Genomic DNA, 22453 nt, shown 5'->3' on the forward strand with positions numbered 1-22453 from the left:
AGTCAATATGACCAATAATAGCCGGGCACGCACAACATTTAGCTGGTGAGATTTCATTAAGAAAGACTTCCTAGATGTTGACATATTAGCCATGAAATAATCAACCAAACAGACACTCAATACTTATGGAGCAAATGACTTTGAGAGGAAAAAAGACTTGAATTCGGCATGGTTAAAAACCTCTCCTTTCCTTTCATGTTCCAAAATGTTTATTTCACTGACAGACTCTAAGCCCAGTAATTCTCGGACAAAAGGACACATTCTCCTTTTAATGTCATCCATTCAGTCGCCACAGTTTATTGCCAGATATGAATGGAGGATGGTAGACAGTGGGATTAGGCAGCGCATGAGCATCCAGTACTGGACATACGGTGCCCAAGAGAGGTGTCGTCATCGCAGCCAACAAGCGATCTATAATTGTAAAATGTACCGTGTGTCATCTGAAACAGTATCACAATTTCTAATGTGGTATGACAGATAATTACCCGGGTAAGCGCTTAATCAATAAATTCAAGGACTTTGCAGATAACGGCGTCCTTGAATTAACAATAAGCGCTCGAGTGGACCTTTGATAGAGCAAGTGCAAAAATAAACGGCAATTTAAGGACACACAGATTAAGACTATAGGCGATGAAGAAGTTGCTGATACAGCACGTAGCGCAGCTTGAAGGGAAAGATGTGGGCCAACTCTGATGGGAAAGTGTCGAGCCTTACACCAGCCAGATACCACAGACTTTCAGATACCACTTTGTTTTCCATATACGCTCCACGGACCACTCTGGTGCTCAATTAGGTAAAGTGAAACTTGAATCACTTTCAGCATGGACACACAATACACTTGCACCTGTAATAACAGCCTGTCAGTGTGTGTCACACTGGCGGTTTAGCGTATTTCTGAGAAGCCACATAAAGGGCGCTGTGGCAACAGTGTCAGCAAGCGAGGCCTGTAACTGAAGAAAGCCGCCCAGTGCCTCAGAAGTCCCTGTGAATCTCCTTGGTGCATACAGGCAGCTGATGATATGTGTCAAGGTGTAACACGATGCCCCCATGAAAGTGCAGCAGACACAATAAAAAGGGCTCGCCTACAGCTCTGTGCCCGTCTGGAACAGGGGACAAGGGTCTGTTTCATTCACTTTGACAAACTTACAGTAGCAGTCATAATTAATGATTTACGTTGTTCTGTGTCTTTAAGCTGGAAAAATGCAAATGACCCAAATATTTAAACATTAGATCTAAACAAAAACAGAGGCACTTATTAAAAATATGTTGCATCAGCTACTAGAAATTATTACTCCTGTGTAAATACCCTGTTCTCCTTTACTTTCTGGAAAATGAATGTGACTAATGTGACATTTGTCACATACAGGACCCTTCACAAACGGAGACCTTAAGTGGAAAATTCACCTCCTTTAAAAAACACAAACAAAACTATACTCAGAGGTTCCTACACCTGTGTCACCTGTGTGTGCTGGCCTCAGGTTGCCAGTAGTTCGTTTACCTGAGCAGTGTGCTAGGAGATGTCAGGCAATGTTAGGAGAATTTTAAGCTCGGGAGCCAAGTTTTATACTGCCTGTTTAAACCACAAGTACAAACGGAAGTCAATTTAGCCGCGAGGTAAACCAAGTCACGTTTTTTTGTTTTCCTTTATGTTTTATTAAGGACTGCCACTTCAACACAACGCACCGCTAGACTTCCACAACGCAAAAGCGAGGCATATTCTGCTTTAAGGATGGTAACATAAGTTAAAAAAAAACACATAAACAAATAAATACATTGCCCGTCCTCTAAAAGGTACATGTGTCTGTTACGCGTATAATTTATCAATACCTGCTTGCTAGTTTAAAGCTTCACCTCGGTGTGCATTTTTCCCCCTCATGAAACTTACAAAAGTGTCGACGGCCAAAGTCAAAGCGTAAAGTTTTCTTGCTTCTTTTTTTCTTTCTAGAGTTGATTTCACAGCAGCGCACGCGAGGAATGCGCGCTCTACAGCGAGCGTTGTCATCTGTATCACAGCCAAATGTCATCAGCTCAAACGGCTGAATTATAAGCGCAACACCGCGAGGATAAGTCTGCTTTGACACAAAGATAAACTACAAGTCCGCGTCGGAGGTAAAATTCTGTACAGCCACGGCCGCTCCGCCGCGTCAACAGCCCCAAACGTGTAGATGCATTTTGGCAACTCGCTCCACGCGCTGTCAAAAGACAGAAAAGGGGGCAAAAAAATATCAGAAAAAGACAAAGAGACGCAGAGCGAAGACACGTTGCACACTAATATACGGACTCAAGTGCGATCACAAAACTACCGCGTTCATATTAAAACGATGCAATGTCATTAAACAAACAAACTTACCCAATGACAAGAATGGTTTGGTTTCCATGTCTAACTCGTAGGTTAGCTCATGCCAGCTGAAACCACCGCGTTTGGGAGTTTTCTGTTTTTTTCTACAGGCGGCTGCTCGAATAGACCAGACCAGGGCGCTGCTGCTGCTGCTGCTGCTGTTGACTTCTCGAAGAAGACAGAATTTGCTCAAAGCGGTAAAAGTGACAGATCGATGTGTGATGGTCTCCGAAGATAACCTAATGTCTCTACCTCTGTTTGCTCACTCTGCTGCTGCGCTCACACTCCTTTCCTCTCCCTCTCACGCTCAGTGTACAACTCCAACTACTGGATCTGCACTGCAAAAGGGACCTGCGCAGGGGGTACTCCCACAAACGTAGACCGGGCTGCAGCGACACGGAGAGAAACTGGAGGCTCGCTGCGTGAACTTTGAAATGAGCAGCGTGTAAAGAAGGGTGGACGAGACCGCACGGCGCAGTCCATTCCGAATATGAAAGTTTTCGAAATCAAGTGGAGTCAGTTCAGCAGCTGAGTAGCAGCTACTTACTTTTTCCACCGCTTATCTCTTGTTATTTTAACCTGGTCACACGTGTTGAACCTCGGCTATTGGCTCAGCAGACACATTTTTCAACCGCATTTACTCACTGCCGAGGGCAACACGAAATGAAAACACGAAAAGCACATTGAGCTACACAACCGGAACTGGGATTTTGGTGGAATTGTAACCAATCTAAGTCCCATCTCATATGTGCTTTTATAGATTTAAGTCACTTTTTTGGAACTCTGGTAAGAGGACATTTGACATTCTTCTTTCAATGTTCTGCGCATTCAAATGGTGAATGAAAAAGTCAACAAAGCCATACATTTCTTCTCCTGCCACTAGATACTCAACAAATCAAATTTTAACCAGTGAAAAAAAGGAAACTGAGTATTACTACACACTCCAACTCTTAACAATGAGTTATTATATTTATACATCGTGAAGGCCAATAAGAAAAAAGGGCAAGGAAAGACTTCTCACTACTTCCCTCAACTCCTTCCACTGTACATCTGGTCATATGTATTAAATTCCTACTCTAGCTTTCCAAAAAGGAAAAATTAGAAAGGACAAAATATGCATTTATCACAGATACAAAAAAAGTTTAGGTTAGAGTCACAGAATCCCCTCTAGGCTGTAGCTTTACAGCAAGCAGTAGCACACTCATTTGCATAACCCTCACTGCATTAGGCCAATGTGCAGTCTAGATCATTCCTCTGTTATTGTTCTCTGTGCCATATCTGTGCAGTGCCAGTGGATTCATGTCACATCCACCTTGTGTGCTCCTCCTCCCCCTCAACATTCACACATGAACCAGGAACATGTTTCAGGAGGGTGAAAAATGTCCTTTCTTTGGCACAGATTGAAAGGGGGGAGTAGCTCAGATGCAAGGTTTGCATTTTCCCTTATGCGGTGCATATTGGAGCAGTGGAATGTAGGCATACGCCTCCTGCAGCCATCCTCTAGGCCTCTCTGATGAGCCTGCTCCTGTTACAAACTTGAAGGTGTTCGCCACGTTTGTACTGAGGCAAGATACATAATTAATGCAATGCATGGCACATCAAAGATCAAAGACAGTTGTGCAAAAAAAAAAGGAAGAGGGAAATTAAGTCTGACTGGGCACTGATTCGAGGTGTGTTTGTGCACGTGTGTGAAAGAGAACGTCTATGTTTCTGTGGTGTACAGTGGCATGGGTGGGGTGTCTATGTGTGGGGGTGGTGGGGGACTACCCAGAAGATTGTCCGTTGTGTTTGTGTGAATTTTTCTATCATCTTTCTTCCACATTATGCAAACACAGCTCCATCTGATTATTGATAACTGCTGAGGATGTTAAGTGAGTTGACACGCTGGGTGAATGCGCACCAGAAGGGGCTGGAGAGAGCAATTGGGCATCCTGTTTGTACTTAGCTGAGTAGACAGTTTTGCCTTGGGCTTTCACTGTGTAATATAAGACAGACATAACACAATCCTTTTAAACACCTCGATCAGGCTGGGTTCTCTCATCTTCCCGCTAGAGCAGGCTATTTAATCCTCAGCTTGGGCTGTGATTAATAGCACTTTGACCCTTAACCTTCATCCATATAAATTTTCTGGAGGCTGTTGTGGCTCTTCCAAAGTTGTCACACCTCTCCTCCTAGATGCCTGGAGTATACACTTTCTCTAAATATCTTTTGGTTTAGTTCTTGCTTCTTGCCTTCTGCTTTTGTTTCTCCGCTTTATGCAATGTGTTTGAACCTCAGGGGATGAGAGACCACCACTGATATGATACACTCTGCTGTGGTTGCTTTGACAGCCCCACCTCCTCTTTCCCACTCCCTTGAAATGAGTGATAAATGAGACAAGGTCTCCTTTATAGTATGACCATTCACAACAAACTCATCCATAAAAGTTATTATGGCATCCTTTAGTGGCAGTGACATGGATACCAAAAACTGAAGATTGTACAGATATATACAGATATTTTTTTAAATCTCAAAAATGATTAATGCTGAGAAACACGTCAGCATCAGATCCTGAAGGTCTGAAAGGAACTAAATATTTTAAGACTAGTGAAATAAATAAACAAAAAACTAAACCAAGGTTGTTAACAAAATAAAAGAAAGCAAGCTGCCACACAAAAAGTAGAATTTGTTCTTATCTGGAGGACGTGTAACTTCTCTTTTTTAAAAATGTGACTTCAATTAAGTGGGGGGGGGGGGGGTGCTACGAGGAACACAAAAGCATTTTAGATCATTAGCCTGTTTGCTGAGGTGTTCAGCATTGTCCGCCCCAAGGGAAGGTCTTGATCGTCACAGCCCCGGGTTCACATTCCTTAACCCTCAGGGTCAGGGCTTTGTCTGAGGATAGCACTGAGGCAACTTCCCCTGCGGAAATCAACAAGAGCAGCTGACACACTGAAGGCTGGAGACACTCACAGAGACAGGAAGAAGTACCACTACACACAAAGAAGCAAGTACATGGTCAATCTTGCCTATTTTCTCTTAAAAAAATGAGACAAATTTTAAGGCAATGTGTAAAAGGATAACAGCAGAGTGTGTGTATGTTTGAAGGCATTACATTCAGTGCACATATCCATCCTTTTACCATAATTTCTGTACAGTTCAAACAAAAAAGGAGTCATGCTTGTGATGTGTTGTGTACACAAGACATATATCATTACGTTTACCTTCATTTGTATCAGGATTACAGTTGGACATTGTGTGTGTGTGTGTGTGTGTGTGTGTGTGTGTGTGTGTGTATGATAGCAGCGATGTTGATTCAGCAATTTCATAATGCACTTTTCCTTTCAAATCACAAATGAAAACATAAACCTATTTTGAAACAATCGTTGGGTTGCAGTCGTACGTCTGCAGTGCTCATTTCATCCCATATATACATTGCCAGTTTTCAACACTCTATTTTCATTTCATTGGGGTAGATAAAAGCTTTGTGGATATCGGCCCATCAAATCAAACTGATAGATGGAATGAATCTAGGCATATGTCCAAGAAATGGTAGAAAAAACCCAGTATTTTCTTAAATTATTACAGCACATTCTGCTAAGGGCTGTTATCAATACTAAACATTACATCAGCTCTATCACTGTTTTACCATGCTGGGTTTTGAATGCTGCCACAGGCAGATGAAACTCCCTCAATGGAACAGTCTGAAGCTCAGACATGCATCATTCTTTAATATCATATTAAAGTGAAATTGGCTACATTTAAACAGACATGATGATAAATCTCATATGCAGTTGGCCGAAACAGGTTTTATCTTGGAGGGGAGAATCACCTTCCCTGAAGAGCATCATCTTCTCACCTGCGATTGAATCCAGCATTATTGCATGATGATGGAGCTACTGTGCTCCTGGAGCCGACAGATTGAGAGGTTAAATTATGGCTGTGCAAAGGGTTGAAGGTGTAGTCAAACATTTCTTTCTTTTCTTTTTTTTAACCATCCCCTTCTTCCTCTGTAATGGTGTGGATGAGGATGATCGAAATAAGAAAATAGATGCGTTAGATTTTATTTTCAGATATTATTTTCCAATAAATATAAAAAATATGAATTTATTTTGATAGAATAAGCCATATTTTCGTTCCTTCTCCCCTTAGTCATAGATGCATGAACTGTCACCTGCAGGATGTCCCATTTCTACCAGCAATCCATCCAAAACAGAGAACCCGTCTGTCTTTTGTGCACAGAAACTAAGAAATGTGGGTAAAAAAGTATCTGCACAGACTCATAAAGCAGATCTGACAGCCATCTAGATCAGCAGTTATTTCAACTATATTATCCATCACATCTTTTTGTTGTTTGCAGCATTAATATGTTCACTGAACAGATTTTGCAAAAGGATTTTTTTCAATGCAATGCTGCCATTTTGTTTTGCAAAGCTTGGCTGCTTCGTGTCGCATTGTTGCCAGTCCTGCTTCCTAATCCTGCTTTGATTTGCAGCATTGTAACTAGAAATCAGAGCATGTCCTGCAACAAAGCATAGGTCCCACACAGTTTGAATAATTTGGAGGTGGCATTTGATTAGCTGGATAACAGTCTTTTTAATACTTGTATCTAAAATCTTTGTGACAAATAACTTTTTTAACATGCTGCAGCTGCTGTGTGGGGTAACTGAATACACAGATTTGGACACATTACAATCTAAAAATAACAATTAAGTGGAATGAATAAATATTTAGCTCTAAAGCTAGGATTTACATTTTCAAATTATTTAATATGGCTATAACGCTCTTCGAAACTCTTATGTGTTCAAAGTGACTTCCTTTCCAGTCAGCACAGTACAGCTGACTGAGAGTGTGACTCTGTTGGACTTCAGCTGGGTAAACACTCCCTACTGAGGCCAGAGATCTTGTGTACACACAGGGCACAGCACACATTCAGCAAGGGGGGCCTCACAGCGCTGTGAGGATGGATGGTATAACAAGGCCAGAACAGTCAAAATATGACGAGAGACCACCCCATCTGCTGAAACCATTAAGTCCCGATGAACAGATACAGGCTTTGGTTGGGGTCTAGATGTGTCTGCTCCACACCTATTGCCTGCTTATACATGCCTGTTTACAAAGATGCAAAATGCACACATCACACGTTGAGAGATTCTCAGACTCCCAGTCAAGGAAATTGACTCAATGGTGCTTGAAAGAGAGTCATTTCACTGAAAGCAACATTAGAATGAAGTGGAGTAATAGGACCCCTCTTCTCTGGCTTCCTGCACACTCACCTTCAGACCAGTTCCGTCAGTTGCAGCTAATAATAAACCCCTGTGAGTCAACTGTGGTGGATGTGACACCGATAATACATTTTTATTTGCTAAAATCAAAGTCATTTTTCATGGGTTTGAAAGGAAACCTGTGGAGATAAGCCTCAGTGTTAGTGTGTGGGTAGTCCAGTTAGCCAAGTAATGCTAGCCATCTATCCATCTATCCATCTATCTATGCAAAACTGGTACAAGATTAAAGAGCAACAAAAAAGGGTGTAATGTCTAGGTAAAAAGATGCTGTTATGGGAGAGGACTCCTGTGTCTCCTCATTGGTCTCCTTTGGCACTGATGCAACAGTAACTCTAGTTGCAAAATAATGAAATGGGAGGGACAGCTCAGTCTCAGAAATGCCCCAACCAAGTGCGCCAAGGCAAACATACCAAGAGACATGCAAGCAGCTTCTTCTCAGTAAGTCGCTGTCTATTCTCCTTTCTTTTTTTCTTCTGAAGTACACAGAAAAGGATCATTATCTCTCTTCAGTGTAATTCTAAGATAAAATGATATGACACAATGATAATAATAAAATACATATACTGCAAGTAAACAATATTGTCCAAAATATCAGTATGCTTTACACACCCACAAACAAAGCAGCAAGATCTCAGGAGCTTTTTAGATAACACACTTAAGACCAGAGTTGGGAAGGTTACTTTTAAAATGTATTCCACTACAGATTACAGAATACATGCCCCAAAATGTATTCTGTAACGTATTCCGTTACGTTACTCAATGACAGTAATGTATTCTGAATACTTTGGATTACTTAACATATTATCATGCTTTTTTTCAATTACATGAATGTGATTTATTACTATTACTGAAGACTACTCGCCATAGCAATATCAACTAGATTTTAAATCTTAATATAAAATGAGTAACAGTAGGGTGGACATTGCAGCGAAACTATTCCGCGCTTATATAAAACAGGTCCGCGGCTCCGAACCGTAGTAAAGGGACCTCTGGCTAACATGTCGGGTTTGTGTCGGGCTTGTAGCCGTGAACTAGCTTTACTTTGTTGTCTGGGTCAAGTTTGCTAGCGAGAGACAGAGAGAGGCGTTGAAAGGCTGCTGCAACGGAACTTATTGTTTTGAAGGAAAACACGAACACAGTGTACAGTCGAGTCTTAATAGCTTACTTACAACTGGGCTGGTCAGGCACTCTTTTTGGCTGAAGTGGTTATTATTATATTTACATGCTTCCAGCTCCCGTTTCTGCCCGGTGACAACTCCACTCTCCTTTTTCTCCCTCCCTGGCGCTCACAGACACATAAATGTCCATTCTCCCTGCAGCACGGACTACACTGCCCATGAGGCTACATTCTTTAGGACGTTGCCTGTAACGCTCTGCTATTGCCTTCATATTAAATCATTTTTAAAAATATTTCCTCACGTCATTGAGACACAGGCATTTGAGCCTCTTAATGCGTGTTTTGTTTGGGTTTCCACCGGCGTGGAATTACCAAAGATAGAGAGGGCATAGCCTAATATATGAAACAGGAAAAGGCCGCTGGGTAATCCCTTTATTTCACCAAAGTAACTGTATTCTGAATAGCACCTTTTTAAACGGTAACTGTAATGGAATACAGTTACTCATATTTTGCGGTACATGTACTCTGTTACTCCCCAACACTGCTTAAGACTAAAACATATGATTTTTTTCTTGGAAATTATTACGTTTAAACATATTTCTCAAAATTAAAATGACATTTATTTTTAAACTTATAAACTAAGTTACATAAAGTCAACTGTTTTTACATGCAGTAAGAAAAGAAAAACAAATAGTACCTATTTACAGAGAGTAATTCCATAGACAAACATCAAGAAGCATGCAAGAGACACACAAAACATGCAATATTTCATTTACACAATTAGCAGTTCCCTCAGTGCAATTTTTAACATACAATTATACAGATTTATTTCAATGGTATGTTGAGGGGCAGCCACTTTCTATCCTATAATGTCCAGTCATGGGTAAAATGTAAGTTATTACTCGATACATCGCAGGGTAATTTGCTGGAAAACCCTTCTTCTTCATCCATACACTTGCATATATATGAACACTACATTGGCATTTTGTCTGCATGTGTCACTACAGTAATCTAACAAAAAATTTCATTGGTAGGTATAAGCCGGAGGCCATGACTCTGACTAACTGGTTAATTTTACACAGTTCTTGCTTGTGCAAAAGCCTTTTTTTTCGTCCCTGAAGGAATTCTGGCATTCTTCAAAAGTCACGGAGACCATAAGCCAATCAGTATAGCTGGCTTTCATTACTCATATTTTGATTCAGTTCTGACTCTAGCTACACACACACACACACACACACACACACACACACACACACACACACACACACACACACACACACCAAAAATCCTTAAAAGTATCATTGTAACATTAAAAATTAAGAACATCATGAGTCTTTAGTAAAAGTAAGAGTGACTTAGTAATGAACAAGTTATTTTACTCAGAGGCAATATAGTGAATTTAAAGTTTCAAAAGTCAAAAAAGAAAACAAGAAACAATCACACATTTTTCAAGACTTTTCATTTAAAAGCAGCTTTATCTTGTCAGCTGACTACTGGAGAGCTGCTCTTCCTTCACACATTATCTGCCTGTGAACTGTGAGCCTAGGCGATGTTTGTGTGTGTGTGTGTGTGTCTGGGCCACACTCTCGTTGTGATTTATAGCTCCTCTCACACTCTCCCCTTCTGTCTGCTGGTCAACTGCCACAGTAAAGGCAGCTACAATGAACGGCTATGAAGAACCATAAATCTGGACACTTCCTACCACTGTCTCCCATTTCAAGGGGAAGCCTGTCCTGTTGCAAACATGATTAACCCTCTTCCTCTTTGTCCACAACCCCTTGCACACAGCTTCCAAACTCTGTCTCCTTTCCCCCAAAAAGAGGCCCTGTTGCAGGGAAAAGCAGAGCCTCCTTCACACCTCTGAGGCGAGGAACCCTCCAGATTTGCCATTCCTTCCCCATGCAGGAAATAACCATTAATGTTAGACTATGGCTGTCAGATGTTAAAACTGAGAAAAAAGAAACCTAAATGTATAAATTGTTTTAACAGCAAAACAGTAAAAGTATTCATAGAAGGATGAAAATGGTACCCGAAAGGCTCATAGGCTAAACTTTACATAATGCTTCAGACCTGTAAACACTGTGGGTAAATAAATAGTTACAAATAATGTGAAGACAAACAAAACAAAACAGTCAATCTGAGGAGTTACAGCATTCCTCCCCTGCAATATGCTAGGTATAAAAGCTAAAGCCTTTAAAAAAACTTTTCTCCCAATGACAATTTAAGAAAAAAGTTTTCAAAGGGATTTAGAACCAGAGGACTTCTTCAAGATGAGTGAAACGATATTCCCAGCATGCCAATTTCCAGCTTAGCAAGGCAGTTTGCTTGGTGCGGGGAGGTTTTCAGAGCCAGAATAAAGACATGTTGTCATTGAGCTGCCCGAATACATCTATGAAATTTCAGATGAAAAAGGGAGGAGGGTGTGCTGTCAGCAGCAAACGGGTCCTTCAGTGAACTGGGGCAGCAGACCATAGCCTGAGCCTCCAGCTGAAGTCCCAGCCTGTACAGTCTACCAGAGGAGACACACACACAAATGAAGCACATACTCATAATAATCATCCCTGAGCACACAAAAGGACACTGGGAGGCTAACTATACGACCACCTGCCTACTCACACCCACACACATACACATAAAGACACACATGCACGTTCAAATGTACGCATACCCACACGCCCAATCATTAATAATGTAGAAGCACACACAGATGCTTGATCTCCTTGCTGTCAGTCAGGCTTTTTTATATTGGGTTCCAGCTGAGGACACTGATGTAACGTTCTTTGAAAAACTTTATATGGCCAATCAAGCTGTGGCTGTCAAATGTCTTTGAATTCTGATCTATTAAAAAAAGTGTCAAAATATTACAGTGGTATGGCTTGTTGGCTGGTAATAATTAACTGGTTGTGGAAGATTTGATATACATTAGTTGCATTAAACAAATGCCTCTATCAACCTGCATGGCTACACTGAATACAATCATCAGTACAAGAACTATGTTCAGCTGTTCCCTTATTCATAAGAGGCCACCACAGCAGGTACCGCCACATGTTTGATTTGGCAGATTTGTTTTTTATATGCCAGATGCTCTTCTTGACAGAATCCCAAAGGGATTTGTATTTTCTCCTGGGATCAAACTGGGGATCTTTCACTTATTAGGTGAATGTGTAAACCACTCCATTATGGAGTCACTGAAATCACCAGTTTAATGGTATCACATTTTTAACTAGCATGTGCTAATGTTTAACATTTAACGTGATGCACATTTTCTAGAGATTTCAACAAAAATCTTTTATATCAAGATGTATCTTTTTATAACACAGCCTAAATAAATGGTTGTTTGTACTATTTCCTGTATATATTAAGTGTCTGTCTACCTGCTTAACAGAAATTTTAGACTACAATAGGGCATCATAAGAAAACATATGTACTATGAACTTTACGTCTTGTAAGTTCAAAATATTTTATTTGAATCACATTCAGGATAACATATCTGCAGCCCGAATCAATATAGGAAATCCTGTCGATGCTACTGTAGATATTGTATACAGACTGCACAAGACTAAACAGTTATGAGGCAACTATTCTACAACATCCAAGTATGACCTCCAGCAAAAAAAGTTCAACAATTAAAGAGTCTAATGCATTAAGTATTCCTAAATCTATTTCCTATGCATTTATTCTTTTTAACCTTGTTGTAGTGTGATATTTAAAATCTGTTTTGTAAAGTGATTGAATTTTTATAATATATTATTTTGGTAATATTCCACATCTACTCCACTACAACTGTAATGCCAAAGAGTTAACGCTATCATTCCACTGATTTCTTCATTTATTTTGTGAAAAGTTTAAAGAAAAAAAAAAAGCTAAGTACGATGATGGTGATAATGAAAAAAAGTTAAGAATAAACAAACAACAACGCAGTCCCTGTAAGTGTTTCTATTGACTTTACAGGACTTTGACATCATGTAAAAAGCTGCAGAGCCTGAATGTCCTTTAAAGAAATCCATTTCTCCAGGTTTTGAGAGCAAAAACATTATCAGCATGCCAAAGCAGAAAGCAAACATCCAAGCATTAGAGATTCAGTGTATGGCGGACATCCTGATGACTAATTCTCATGTCATTTTTTCCATTATAAATAAGGCCCAGTGTGGTTAGGTGTGGATGGTAGAGTCATGCTCCTCTGCTGTCTAAATTTTTGATCAGAAATTAGCTCACGCCCCCTCTTTCCCACCTTTCCTTTGCTAATAGGAAAAACACTGATGTCATGAGCCCATTAGCCATGTGATGATTTACACTCAAAGGGCCCAAGAATGAGATGCCACCTGCTCACATGCTCTTTTTGCCCCCCCTGAATTGCCCTACCTCACCACCTACGTCTGAAAGTGTGATGAGGTCATTATGTCATTATTCCGATAATGCCGTCAATGACGTCCCAGCCCCAGTAACAACACCTGTTTGATGCACCCCATGGGAACATATACAGCAAACAGCTGGCATCTTTTCTTTACTTTCTCTCAGATGGGGTGGGGGGTGGGGTCAAAATAAATAAATGACAGAGTAACAGTGGTTATGCAAATCTCATTTCACATGCGTCTTGTGTCCTGCCATGCTTGCTTGGCAGCTCACAGCTGAGATTGCAGGGCAAATGACAGCGAATAGGCTTAATATGAGTGATTTCCTCTGTAATGATAATGCGACTGTGCACACTATTTGTGGCAGGCACAAAGGGGCACATTAATAAGAGACGGTTCGAGTTAATGTGCAAGCGATCAGGCACACAGAGTACATATATTAAAACATGTGTTTTACTTCAAGGGCAGAGAACAGCCTGCTGTATTATTCTGATTCTTACCCCCTATTGTTTGTCTTGTTCGCCTCTCACTCTCTCACTCTACAAGAACTGTCATGTGCAGGACTTCCACTATATTATAAGTGAAGTGTACAGTAATGCTTTTGGAAAGATTCTGGTTAAAACAGCTGTTTAGTGCTGAATCTGGAACCAATGTTAATGGCACGGTAAGTAAAACAGTGCAATCTTATGTGATTGTAAACCCTTTGTAGAATTACTCGTTGCCCTTCTATTCATCCGCAACTCACGCTACAGCTACAAAATCAAAGACAGGTTTTAGAAAAGTAAAATTCCCTGCCAAAGGTCACATAACAAAATAATATTGACCAAGATATGAATGGAATTGGTTAAGAATTTACAGCTGAGCATTCTTTGGTCTGATTTTACCTTACCATTAAAGTTCCTGGTATTTCAGTGAAAGTAAACTCAATTGTAAAGAAGTGGATTAAATGAATATCAAAAAGCACTTGTGTACCATGTCTCACTGAAGAGCCAGACACAACCTCAACATCAAAGCGTCACCCGTTATGCTTCCACTTGTTGGACAGATACCTCTACTCTGACAGCACTGCTGTCATTTACACAGCACACCAGAGAGACAGAATCAAAAGCAGACACATCAAAAAGCTGCCAAGAGTTTTTTTTCCCCTCCCATCATTTCATTTCTGCCTTTTCAACCTCGCTCTCCTCACCCCAACTCCTAATCATCAGCCAAGCAGATTAGCATGTCACTGCTGGGTATCCAGTTCTCCTTCAGAGGGGCCCCTAGATTTTTTTCTCTCTCTCTCTTTTATTCTGAGCGAATCAGCCACTTCATCGGAGTATGAGGGAGTCACCAGTTAGCTAACTTCATTGTACAGATGGGGTCAGGGACAGGTCAGCTCCCAGGCTTATCCAGAAAGGATAGGCTCTGGCCTGGCTTTGCCCTGTGGTCTGCAGTCCCTCACCCCACTACCACCAAACTCCTAGCCTGTTCTTATCTTCAGCTCTCCCACCTCCCCACTCTGCACCCTCAGGACCTGAGACGCTTTGGAGGTCAGCAGCCTATTTGCGAGGACACTTGGCTCTTCACAGGGGGTGAGATATCCTTTACAAGAGCTCCTGTCATCTGGACAGTGAGTAATGAAGCCAACTTGGTGACAAGTACTGATGAGCAGCCCCGGGCTGGTTTGGGATCCATTGCTCCACAGTTAATGAAATCACTGGTGGTTGTGACTACCCGACTCCTGTCGTGGCAAATTTCTTCTGGGGGGTCACTTTTAGAGTCTAAGGTCACAAACACGTCAGCTTTTATTTATTAATAAAGCTCAGGTTCATGCAGATACCAGCAACAAGTAGCTTCTGGGGCTATAGAAACACTGGGTTCCCATGGTTTGATACCTCATTGGCATCCAGACAAAGACTGGTGATGAATGGCCCCAAAAGGGCTAATAAAACATTAACATAGACAGTTAGTCTGATGGGAACAGCATGATGGATTAAAAGATGACTCCTCAGTTTGTGTGAAGCAAATGTCTTTCTTGTTATTTTGCTGTACAGGGGGAAAACAGCACAATACGAGCTTTGACAAAAACCACACACACAAAAAAGCAACAACAAAACAACATTAATAAAAACAACATGGAGTCACGTTGAGGTCTCGTTATTTAACGTGTTTTTTGGCTGTGTAGCCGATGGATGCTGGAAAAAAATGACAACTTGAGGTGCAAAGCTGGACACAAAGCGGTCCTGCTCCACCTCTGGCATCAAGTCAGTTGGAGCAGAAACATTCATTATTCACAAGCTCCATGCTTGCATTAGGTAATGTGATAGGTCGTTCCCAACACTTTATATGAAGCATTTTCAACTGAAAGCAAATATGGGCTGCCACAGAACAGAGTTTTATAAAGTAAACCAATTCCACTGGTGAAAAAATGAATACTGCATGTTGTGCCTTTCTCCAGAACTTCATCTTATTTACAAAAAAACCCCCCAAAACATGCATTTTAAATCAGATATTCTATTTTTCATTAAAAGATACAAAAACAAAATGAAAACATCTATTTTTATGATGGTGATATTTAAATTATCTTCATACTTTAGAAATTACTACACTATATGAAGTTACCATCTAAACGGTACTTTTTACAAGGTAATCCTTTTTAAAAACTTCAAATGGGATGATGTGAAAGTGTAAATCCAACTCTGCGAGAAGCTTAAATAACCTTATGTAACCCAAAGGAGGAAGACAAGCTTTGGCCTATACTCACAGCTTGCTTTAGACCAACATTTTCAATTAACTGTACTGTAAAAATGAGGCTATAAAATTAATTGTTGAATTTTGTACACAAGGCAACTAAATGTCTTGAGCAGTCACAAGCAAGAAAAAGATCACACACAGTTACACTGAATGCAAAATTATTTAAACATCTGCCGTCAGCAGATTTAACCAGGTGACATATGTGGCTAAAGGTCCGTTAGCAGCTGTAGAAGCCAGAACTGAGGCACCTGCACAGAACTGATTTCAAAGGAGATGGACTAAATGTTCAGTCTGCGTATAAATATCCCTCCCAGGTGTTCTTTTCTACTCAGTGTTTTCTCATAATGTGATTTATCAGAGATGGGATTTTAGTGTTTTGTGTCTTTGGTGTTGAGGGCTTATTCTTTAATGTACCACCTTCTAAATATATCTGGTTTTCTAAAGAGGGGAAGAAAAAACAGCACACTGTATCCGCTTCCCTTCCTCCCCACTCTCAACCTGAAGCGCTTATAGCTCCGCATCAGGGATGAGAGAGAATATTTAATTTCAAAAGATTAAAAAAAAGTGTCAGACCCTGTGCTGCACATCCAGCCAGGGAGGCCATGGATTGCTGCTGTCTCCCTTGTGTTCGCCTGCTGTGAGCTCATGGGGGGGAGTCAGACTTATTCTTTTGTTTTGCTTTTGTTTGTATGGAAACAATTAAATTAGTCAGAGACAGACTGTAGAGATATTCTGCGGGGCTGGAGTCCTTTGTAGTCCTTTTGCTATACCAACAACCGTATTTGTTTAATTTATTCTCATTTTCTTGCTTTGTTGAACCATGTGTGCTAAAAAAATATATGTACAGAATGACTTACTTTAGAGGATGCTTTACCAGTTTATTGTTTGGAATATTTATCTATTCTGTAGGCACTTTCTGCAAATGCATAATAACTCAAATCCTCGGAAGCCTGTCTTTGCCTTGACATCCCATTCTCCACCCATCTAAGGCATACAGAAAGAAACAAATGCACAGTATTAATTGTATCAGCCACATGGTTCAACCCTGACCTCTTACACTCTAAATATCTCATTGCCTATTTCAGATTCTTCGAATAGACAATGTAATGCTCAGAAAGATAAAAGCTGAAGTTTATACATCACATTTCCTTTGTTCTTATGTTTTGAAAGAATAGTAAGAAATGGAAAAAAAGAAGATTAGCCATAATACAGAGGAACAATAACTCAAGCACAAGGACTTTCGGACAAAAGCTAATCATGTTTTCTGTGGTAGGATCCAGAGAAGAAACACATGGCAGAATTTTAACCCATCTTCTTTCTCCTGCTGTCCTCTTTCTAAAGATTGTGCTACAGCGTGGGGGTGAAGCGAATATAGACCTTATAGGATAGTTCTATTTGAATTCCCATACAGTTTGACTCAAGCTTTTGTTTGTCCACCACAGAGTGTCTGCTCATTGTTGGCAAGTAGCATCCTATATAGCAGAGTTTTCAAAAACAGAGCAGCCATGCAGAAAGAAGTGTTTTATTCAATATTCTGCAAAGGGAAGACACCCAAACCACACAACAAACATATGGAAAATTCCTCTAAAGTGCGACAGTGGACATATAAATGGTTGGTAAGCCTGCGTGAATGAATAGTACAGAGACGAAGCAGTGTGTGGAGGGATGGAGAACTCATGAAACTCACATATAGTACAGCATACATAAAGCAAAGGTGCAAAAAAGGAGAATTTTCTGTATTTCTGTCTTACATCCCCTCATGAAAATAGGTCTGCTTTTCAAATACTGAAGATAGAAAATGCCATAATATCTATATGTTCATACATACAGGGACTGTGTTTCTATAGAGTTATGTAGAGTAGAAAAAAACTTCATGTAGCTCTTATGATAATACATTGATGTATTAGTCAATGTTAAATCATAATAACACAGACTTCCAGAAACATAGGTGTTGCTGTTCAAGCAACCAATGTGAAATATTCCTATAACCAATATATTGGTTAAAACTGGAAAGACCCCAGAGATACTGAGGAGTATCAGAGAAGTAAATAATAAACGATTTACAGATTTAAACGAGCGAGTCATCCAACATAATGGCGCACCCACCATGGTCGCTTTTATCCCCCACTTTTATTTTCTCATCAATGACTGAACAGTTACAGGGTGGAGGTGTTCATGCTCAAAAAGCAGTGACCATAACTCCATCCATCCACACAGTCCTGATCCCAGCACAGTAGGAAGAGCAACAAGAAGACATGTAGAGGCTTTGTGCATAATTACTGCCGAGATGAATGTTCTGTCTGCACCCAACTGCTCCCGTCCATTTTTCTTTCTGATGAACGAGGAAAGGAGACGGCACCCTGTCATCTGCTGCGTTGCTACTGGCAGCAACAGTAAATCTCCGACTCAAAGTCACCCTTGCTTTAGGATATCAGTGTGTAGTGGGAAGGAAAGGGGGATGTTAAGAAATAGATAGGTGATACCCCCCACCCTTCCTCCTAAACACATGCATACAGACACATGCCCTACACTGCTGTAAATTCAACCCAAACTGCAAACTTTCATACTTTCCTATTGTTTGTAGCTCTTTTAAGTGATGAATTGTGATTGTGATGCAAAACTCATACAGTATTTATCAAAAAACTCTGAATCATTCCAGAATATGACATTTAAAGGCAAAGTGATGGCAGCTGAATGTTTCACAAAACTACTCCCAAATTGCTAAAGATACTCCTGCACCACAGTATATTTGTGTCTATTATGAAGCATCTTACCCGCTGAGAAAACAGAAGCTCTTTGAAAATCAGTGTTGTCAACATTACCATTCAGAACGGGAATAACATTTATTGCAGTTTTGTTAGCTATATAGTTATTTTATTGGATGTCTTTCTCTGCCATAAGTGCAATCTGCAAGATAACTTGACAGGATTGTCACATGTTCTGAAAACCTTTGAATTTTTTAGACCTATTTTGTGGTCCGATAATTAATAAAATGTATTTAAAAAAACAGTGTTCCAGGGAATAATTTAAACATTATTATTTTTGTTAAAAAGCGATCTAAGAATTAGGCAACAATTGTTCGTGGATCAGATGAAATTAGAATGACAAGATGGGCATTTACAGGCAAAATGCCCAGCTGTGAAGGGCTGCTGCAAATAGGACAAATAAGCAAATAAGATAAACAAAACAAAACAAAACAAACTTTTTTTTAGTAATTATTCTGAACAAATAGAGTCCAAGAATAAAAATAAGGAGCTGAAAATGACCATAATGCTTTGTTTCGCTAGCAATAATACATAGACCTTAGGTTTACTTACTTAGGTTTCTATGCTTACTAGGTTGTTTTGCCTGGTAGGTTATTATGGGATTGCTCAGTTCAGAATATTGATGCTGTTATTGTCAAAAAAAATAGAAAGCAAAGTTTTTGGTTTCATGGACTCAATGCAGCTTCTTTAGGCTGATAGTAGCCCAAAGACAAATACTTTTGTCTTTGGGCTACTATCAGTAATGGGACATAAAGGTAGTCCAATCTAGCAGGAAACTGTGCTGCACTTTCATATGGAGACCGCCTTGAAGACAATAGTGAGCAAATTTAAATCAGATCTGCAATATATAAATAACTTGTGTTACATTGTTGTAATTGTCATTTAAGTGTTTCTCTGCATTACTTTCAGTTTGAGATCAAAGGCTATTTAATGTTGATATTGCAATACCAATTTGATTCAAAAGAAAGAGATATAGGTAGTCATCTTCTCTTGTTATCAACTTTAGACCCAGTTGCAGCCTGAACTAACCTACATGTTAACATTAACTGACCTAGATCGTATATATTGAATATACAATGCTGTGCAAATATTGTAGTTACTGAAAGAAAGGATATATTAAAAAATAATGCCAACAGTAGCTGAGATTTATTAACATCAACAACAAAAAACATTACTCATAGCGATATTTAGTGTTTATATTTGTGCCAGCTATGCTTGGTTTTTCAAATTCAGTAGGTTTCAATAATGTCCAAGAACCGGATGCTCCAGTAATTTTGAGAAAAGCACAACTTGCTTATTAAACGTGGATTAAAGAGCAGATGGTCTTAAAAATGTCAGTGGTTTTTGAACTGTTAGCTCATGATAACTTGAGATCTCTGATACGTTTTCCTAATTAATTTGGGATTTGACTTATCCAAGGGGACTCTATCCATAATCATCCTAAATGTGATCCCATAACTCAGTCATTCTCCCTTCTTCTCCATTCACGTTTGCCCAGCCAGTAACCTCCTGAAAACAGGTAATCCACACTCTTTAAACCCCATAATTCCCTGGATGAGGAACAACTTTCAATAGGTTAAAGTCACTAAGTTTTTCACTTTATAAACACTAGAGACATCAAGTGATTAGTTTAATACAACACTGGCTATTTCATCTGCATCACAGTGAGGATTACAGCATGAGCATTAGCAGTGAATAAAAAGTAGTGATAAACTGCCACTTTTTTGGTCCATTGTTGACTTTTTTGACGGCCCTATATGTTGAATACATTGACGGTGGACAGATAAAACCAGTCACTGTAAATATTATGCACCACCTCTTTAAGATGGCGCCGGTGAGGTCGGCTGCCGTCACGACTGCTCCGACCACTTTTTCTTTGTCTTTGTTTTTTAAGTTAGTTTTCAGCGTTTCTAAATCGGCAAAATCATCACCATTGGGTACATTAGGTATGACAGTGACACTCTTGTTTCTATTGGTATACAATGTACTCACAATTCGAAGTTTTTAACTCCGGATCCGAGCTGGCCGAGTGAGATCTCGAGGGAGAACAAAGGGAAGCGGCGGCGGCCTAGAGGGAAGCGAGCCGGCGTCAGGAACAGGCTGAGAGCTCGTGCACACCGCACACCTCTGCCTAGCATCCTGCTCGCCAACGTCCAGTCACTGGAGAACAAGCTTGACGACCTCAGGGCCAGGATAAAGTTCCAGAGAGACATTCGGGACTGCAATCTCCTCTGCTTCACCGAGACATGGCTGAACCCAGCGGTGCCGGACCACGCCATCCAGCCGGCCGAGTTCTTCTCGGTTCACCGCATGGACAGGACACGGGACTCGGGGAAGTCAAGGGGAGGCGGCGTGTGTTTAATGGTGAACAACAACTGGTGCAACAGTGCGAACGTTGTTCCTCTCACACGCTCCTGCACACCAAATCTGGAACTACTGTCCATCATGTGTCGTCCTTTTTATCTACCTCGGGAATTTACATCGGTCATTGTAAGTGCCGTTTATATTCCACCACAAGCGGACACGGTCACCGCCTTATGCGAGCTGCATGAGGCACTCACACAGCACCAGACACAACACCGGGACGCTGCGCTTATTGTGACGGGGGACTTTAATAGCGCCAACCTCAAACGCGCAGCGCCGAACTTTTATCAACACATCACCTGCCCCACCAGGGGTGAAAGGACACTGGACCACTGCTACACTACGGTCAAGGACGGCTACAAGGCACAATCCCGCCCCCCGTTTGGCAAATCTGATCACGCCGCCATCTTCCTCATGCCAAAATACAAACAAAGGCTGAAACAGGAAGTTCCGGTTCAGAGGAAGGTCGCGCGCTGGACGGATCAATCGGTGGCCGCGTTACAGGACGCACTCGATGACGCAGACTGGGGCATGTTCAGAAACAGCTCCGACGATGACGTCAACGTGTTTACGGAAGCGGTTGTGGGATTCATCGGGAAACTAGCGGATGATACCGTGGAGACAAAGACTATCACAACGTTTCCCAACCAGAAGCCGTGGGTGGATAAAACCATCCGCGACGCTCTGAGATCCCGCACCGCTGCCTACAACACGGGACTCATGACGGAGGACATGGACCCGTACAAAGCCGCGTCATATAACGTGCGGAGGGCGGTGAAAGAGGCGAAGCAGCGCTACGGGAGGAAACTAGAGTCACAACTCCAACAGAGTGACTCTAGGAGCCTGTGGCGGGGACTAAGGACAATAACGGACTATAAAGCACCAACAACCGGTATGACGAACGCGGCCGTGACTCTGGCAGACGAGCTGAACACTTTCTATGCTCGCTTCGAGGCTGCAGCTAAGGTCTCCAACAATGCTAGTGTTAGCGGCGCTAACGGCTGCAGACAGGAAGATACTGCCAGCACCGGAAACGTGCTCGTCATCTCCGAGCATGAAGTAAGGAGAGCCTTCAAGAGAGTGAACACCAGGAAAGCAGCAGGACCAGACGGCATCCCAGGTCGTATCCTAAGAGACTGCGCATACCAGCTAGCTCCTGTGTTCACTGAGATATTCAACATCTCTTTATCTCAGTTGGTGATCCCCACATGCTTCAAAGAGTCCATCATTGTTCCTGTCCCGAAGAAACCCCACCCTGCTTCTCTCAATGACTATCGCCCTGTAGCCCTCACCTCAGTAGTGATGAAGTGCTTTGAACGCCTGGTCAGAGACTTCATCATTTCTTCACTACCAGACACACTGGACCCACTACAGTTCGCTTACCGTCCAAATCGTTCCACAGACGATGCCATCTCTCATCTCCTCCACACATCACTCACTCACTTGGACACTAGAAGGGGGAATTATGTTAAAATGCTCTTCATAGACTACAGCTCTGCATTTAACACCATAATTCC

The 22453-nt window shown here is 41.1% G+C and overlaps 1 protein-coding gene across 3 annotated transcripts in view; it reads right to left on the reverse strand.

The window, feature by feature from the left end:
- Positions 1-22453, reverse strand: part of rxraa (retinoid X receptor, alpha a) — a 168160-nt gene that overhangs the window by 113031 nt on the left and 32676 nt on the right. The window contains exon 1 of one of the 3 annotated variants that reach the window (XM_085279113.1): positions 2351-2714. The exons of the other annotated variants lie outside the window; for them this stretch is intronic. Within the exon in view, the coding sequence (XP_085135239.1) occupies positions 2351-2378 (28 nt within the window). The 5' untranslated portion in view covers positions 2379-2714. Of the gene's footprint in view, positions 1-2350; positions 2715-22453 lie in introns of those variants that run through there. 3 annotated transcript variants of the gene reach the window in all.

This window comes from Mchenga conophoros, linkage group LG7, assembly GCF_057382185.1.
Source record: "Mchenga conophoros isolate Kocher_MC1m ecotype Shallow Benthic linkage group LG7, M_conophoros_male_GT1.1, whole genome shotgun sequence".
Lineage (NCBI taxonomy): Eukaryota > Metazoa > Chordata > Actinopteri > Cichliformes > Cichlidae > Mchenga > Mchenga conophoros.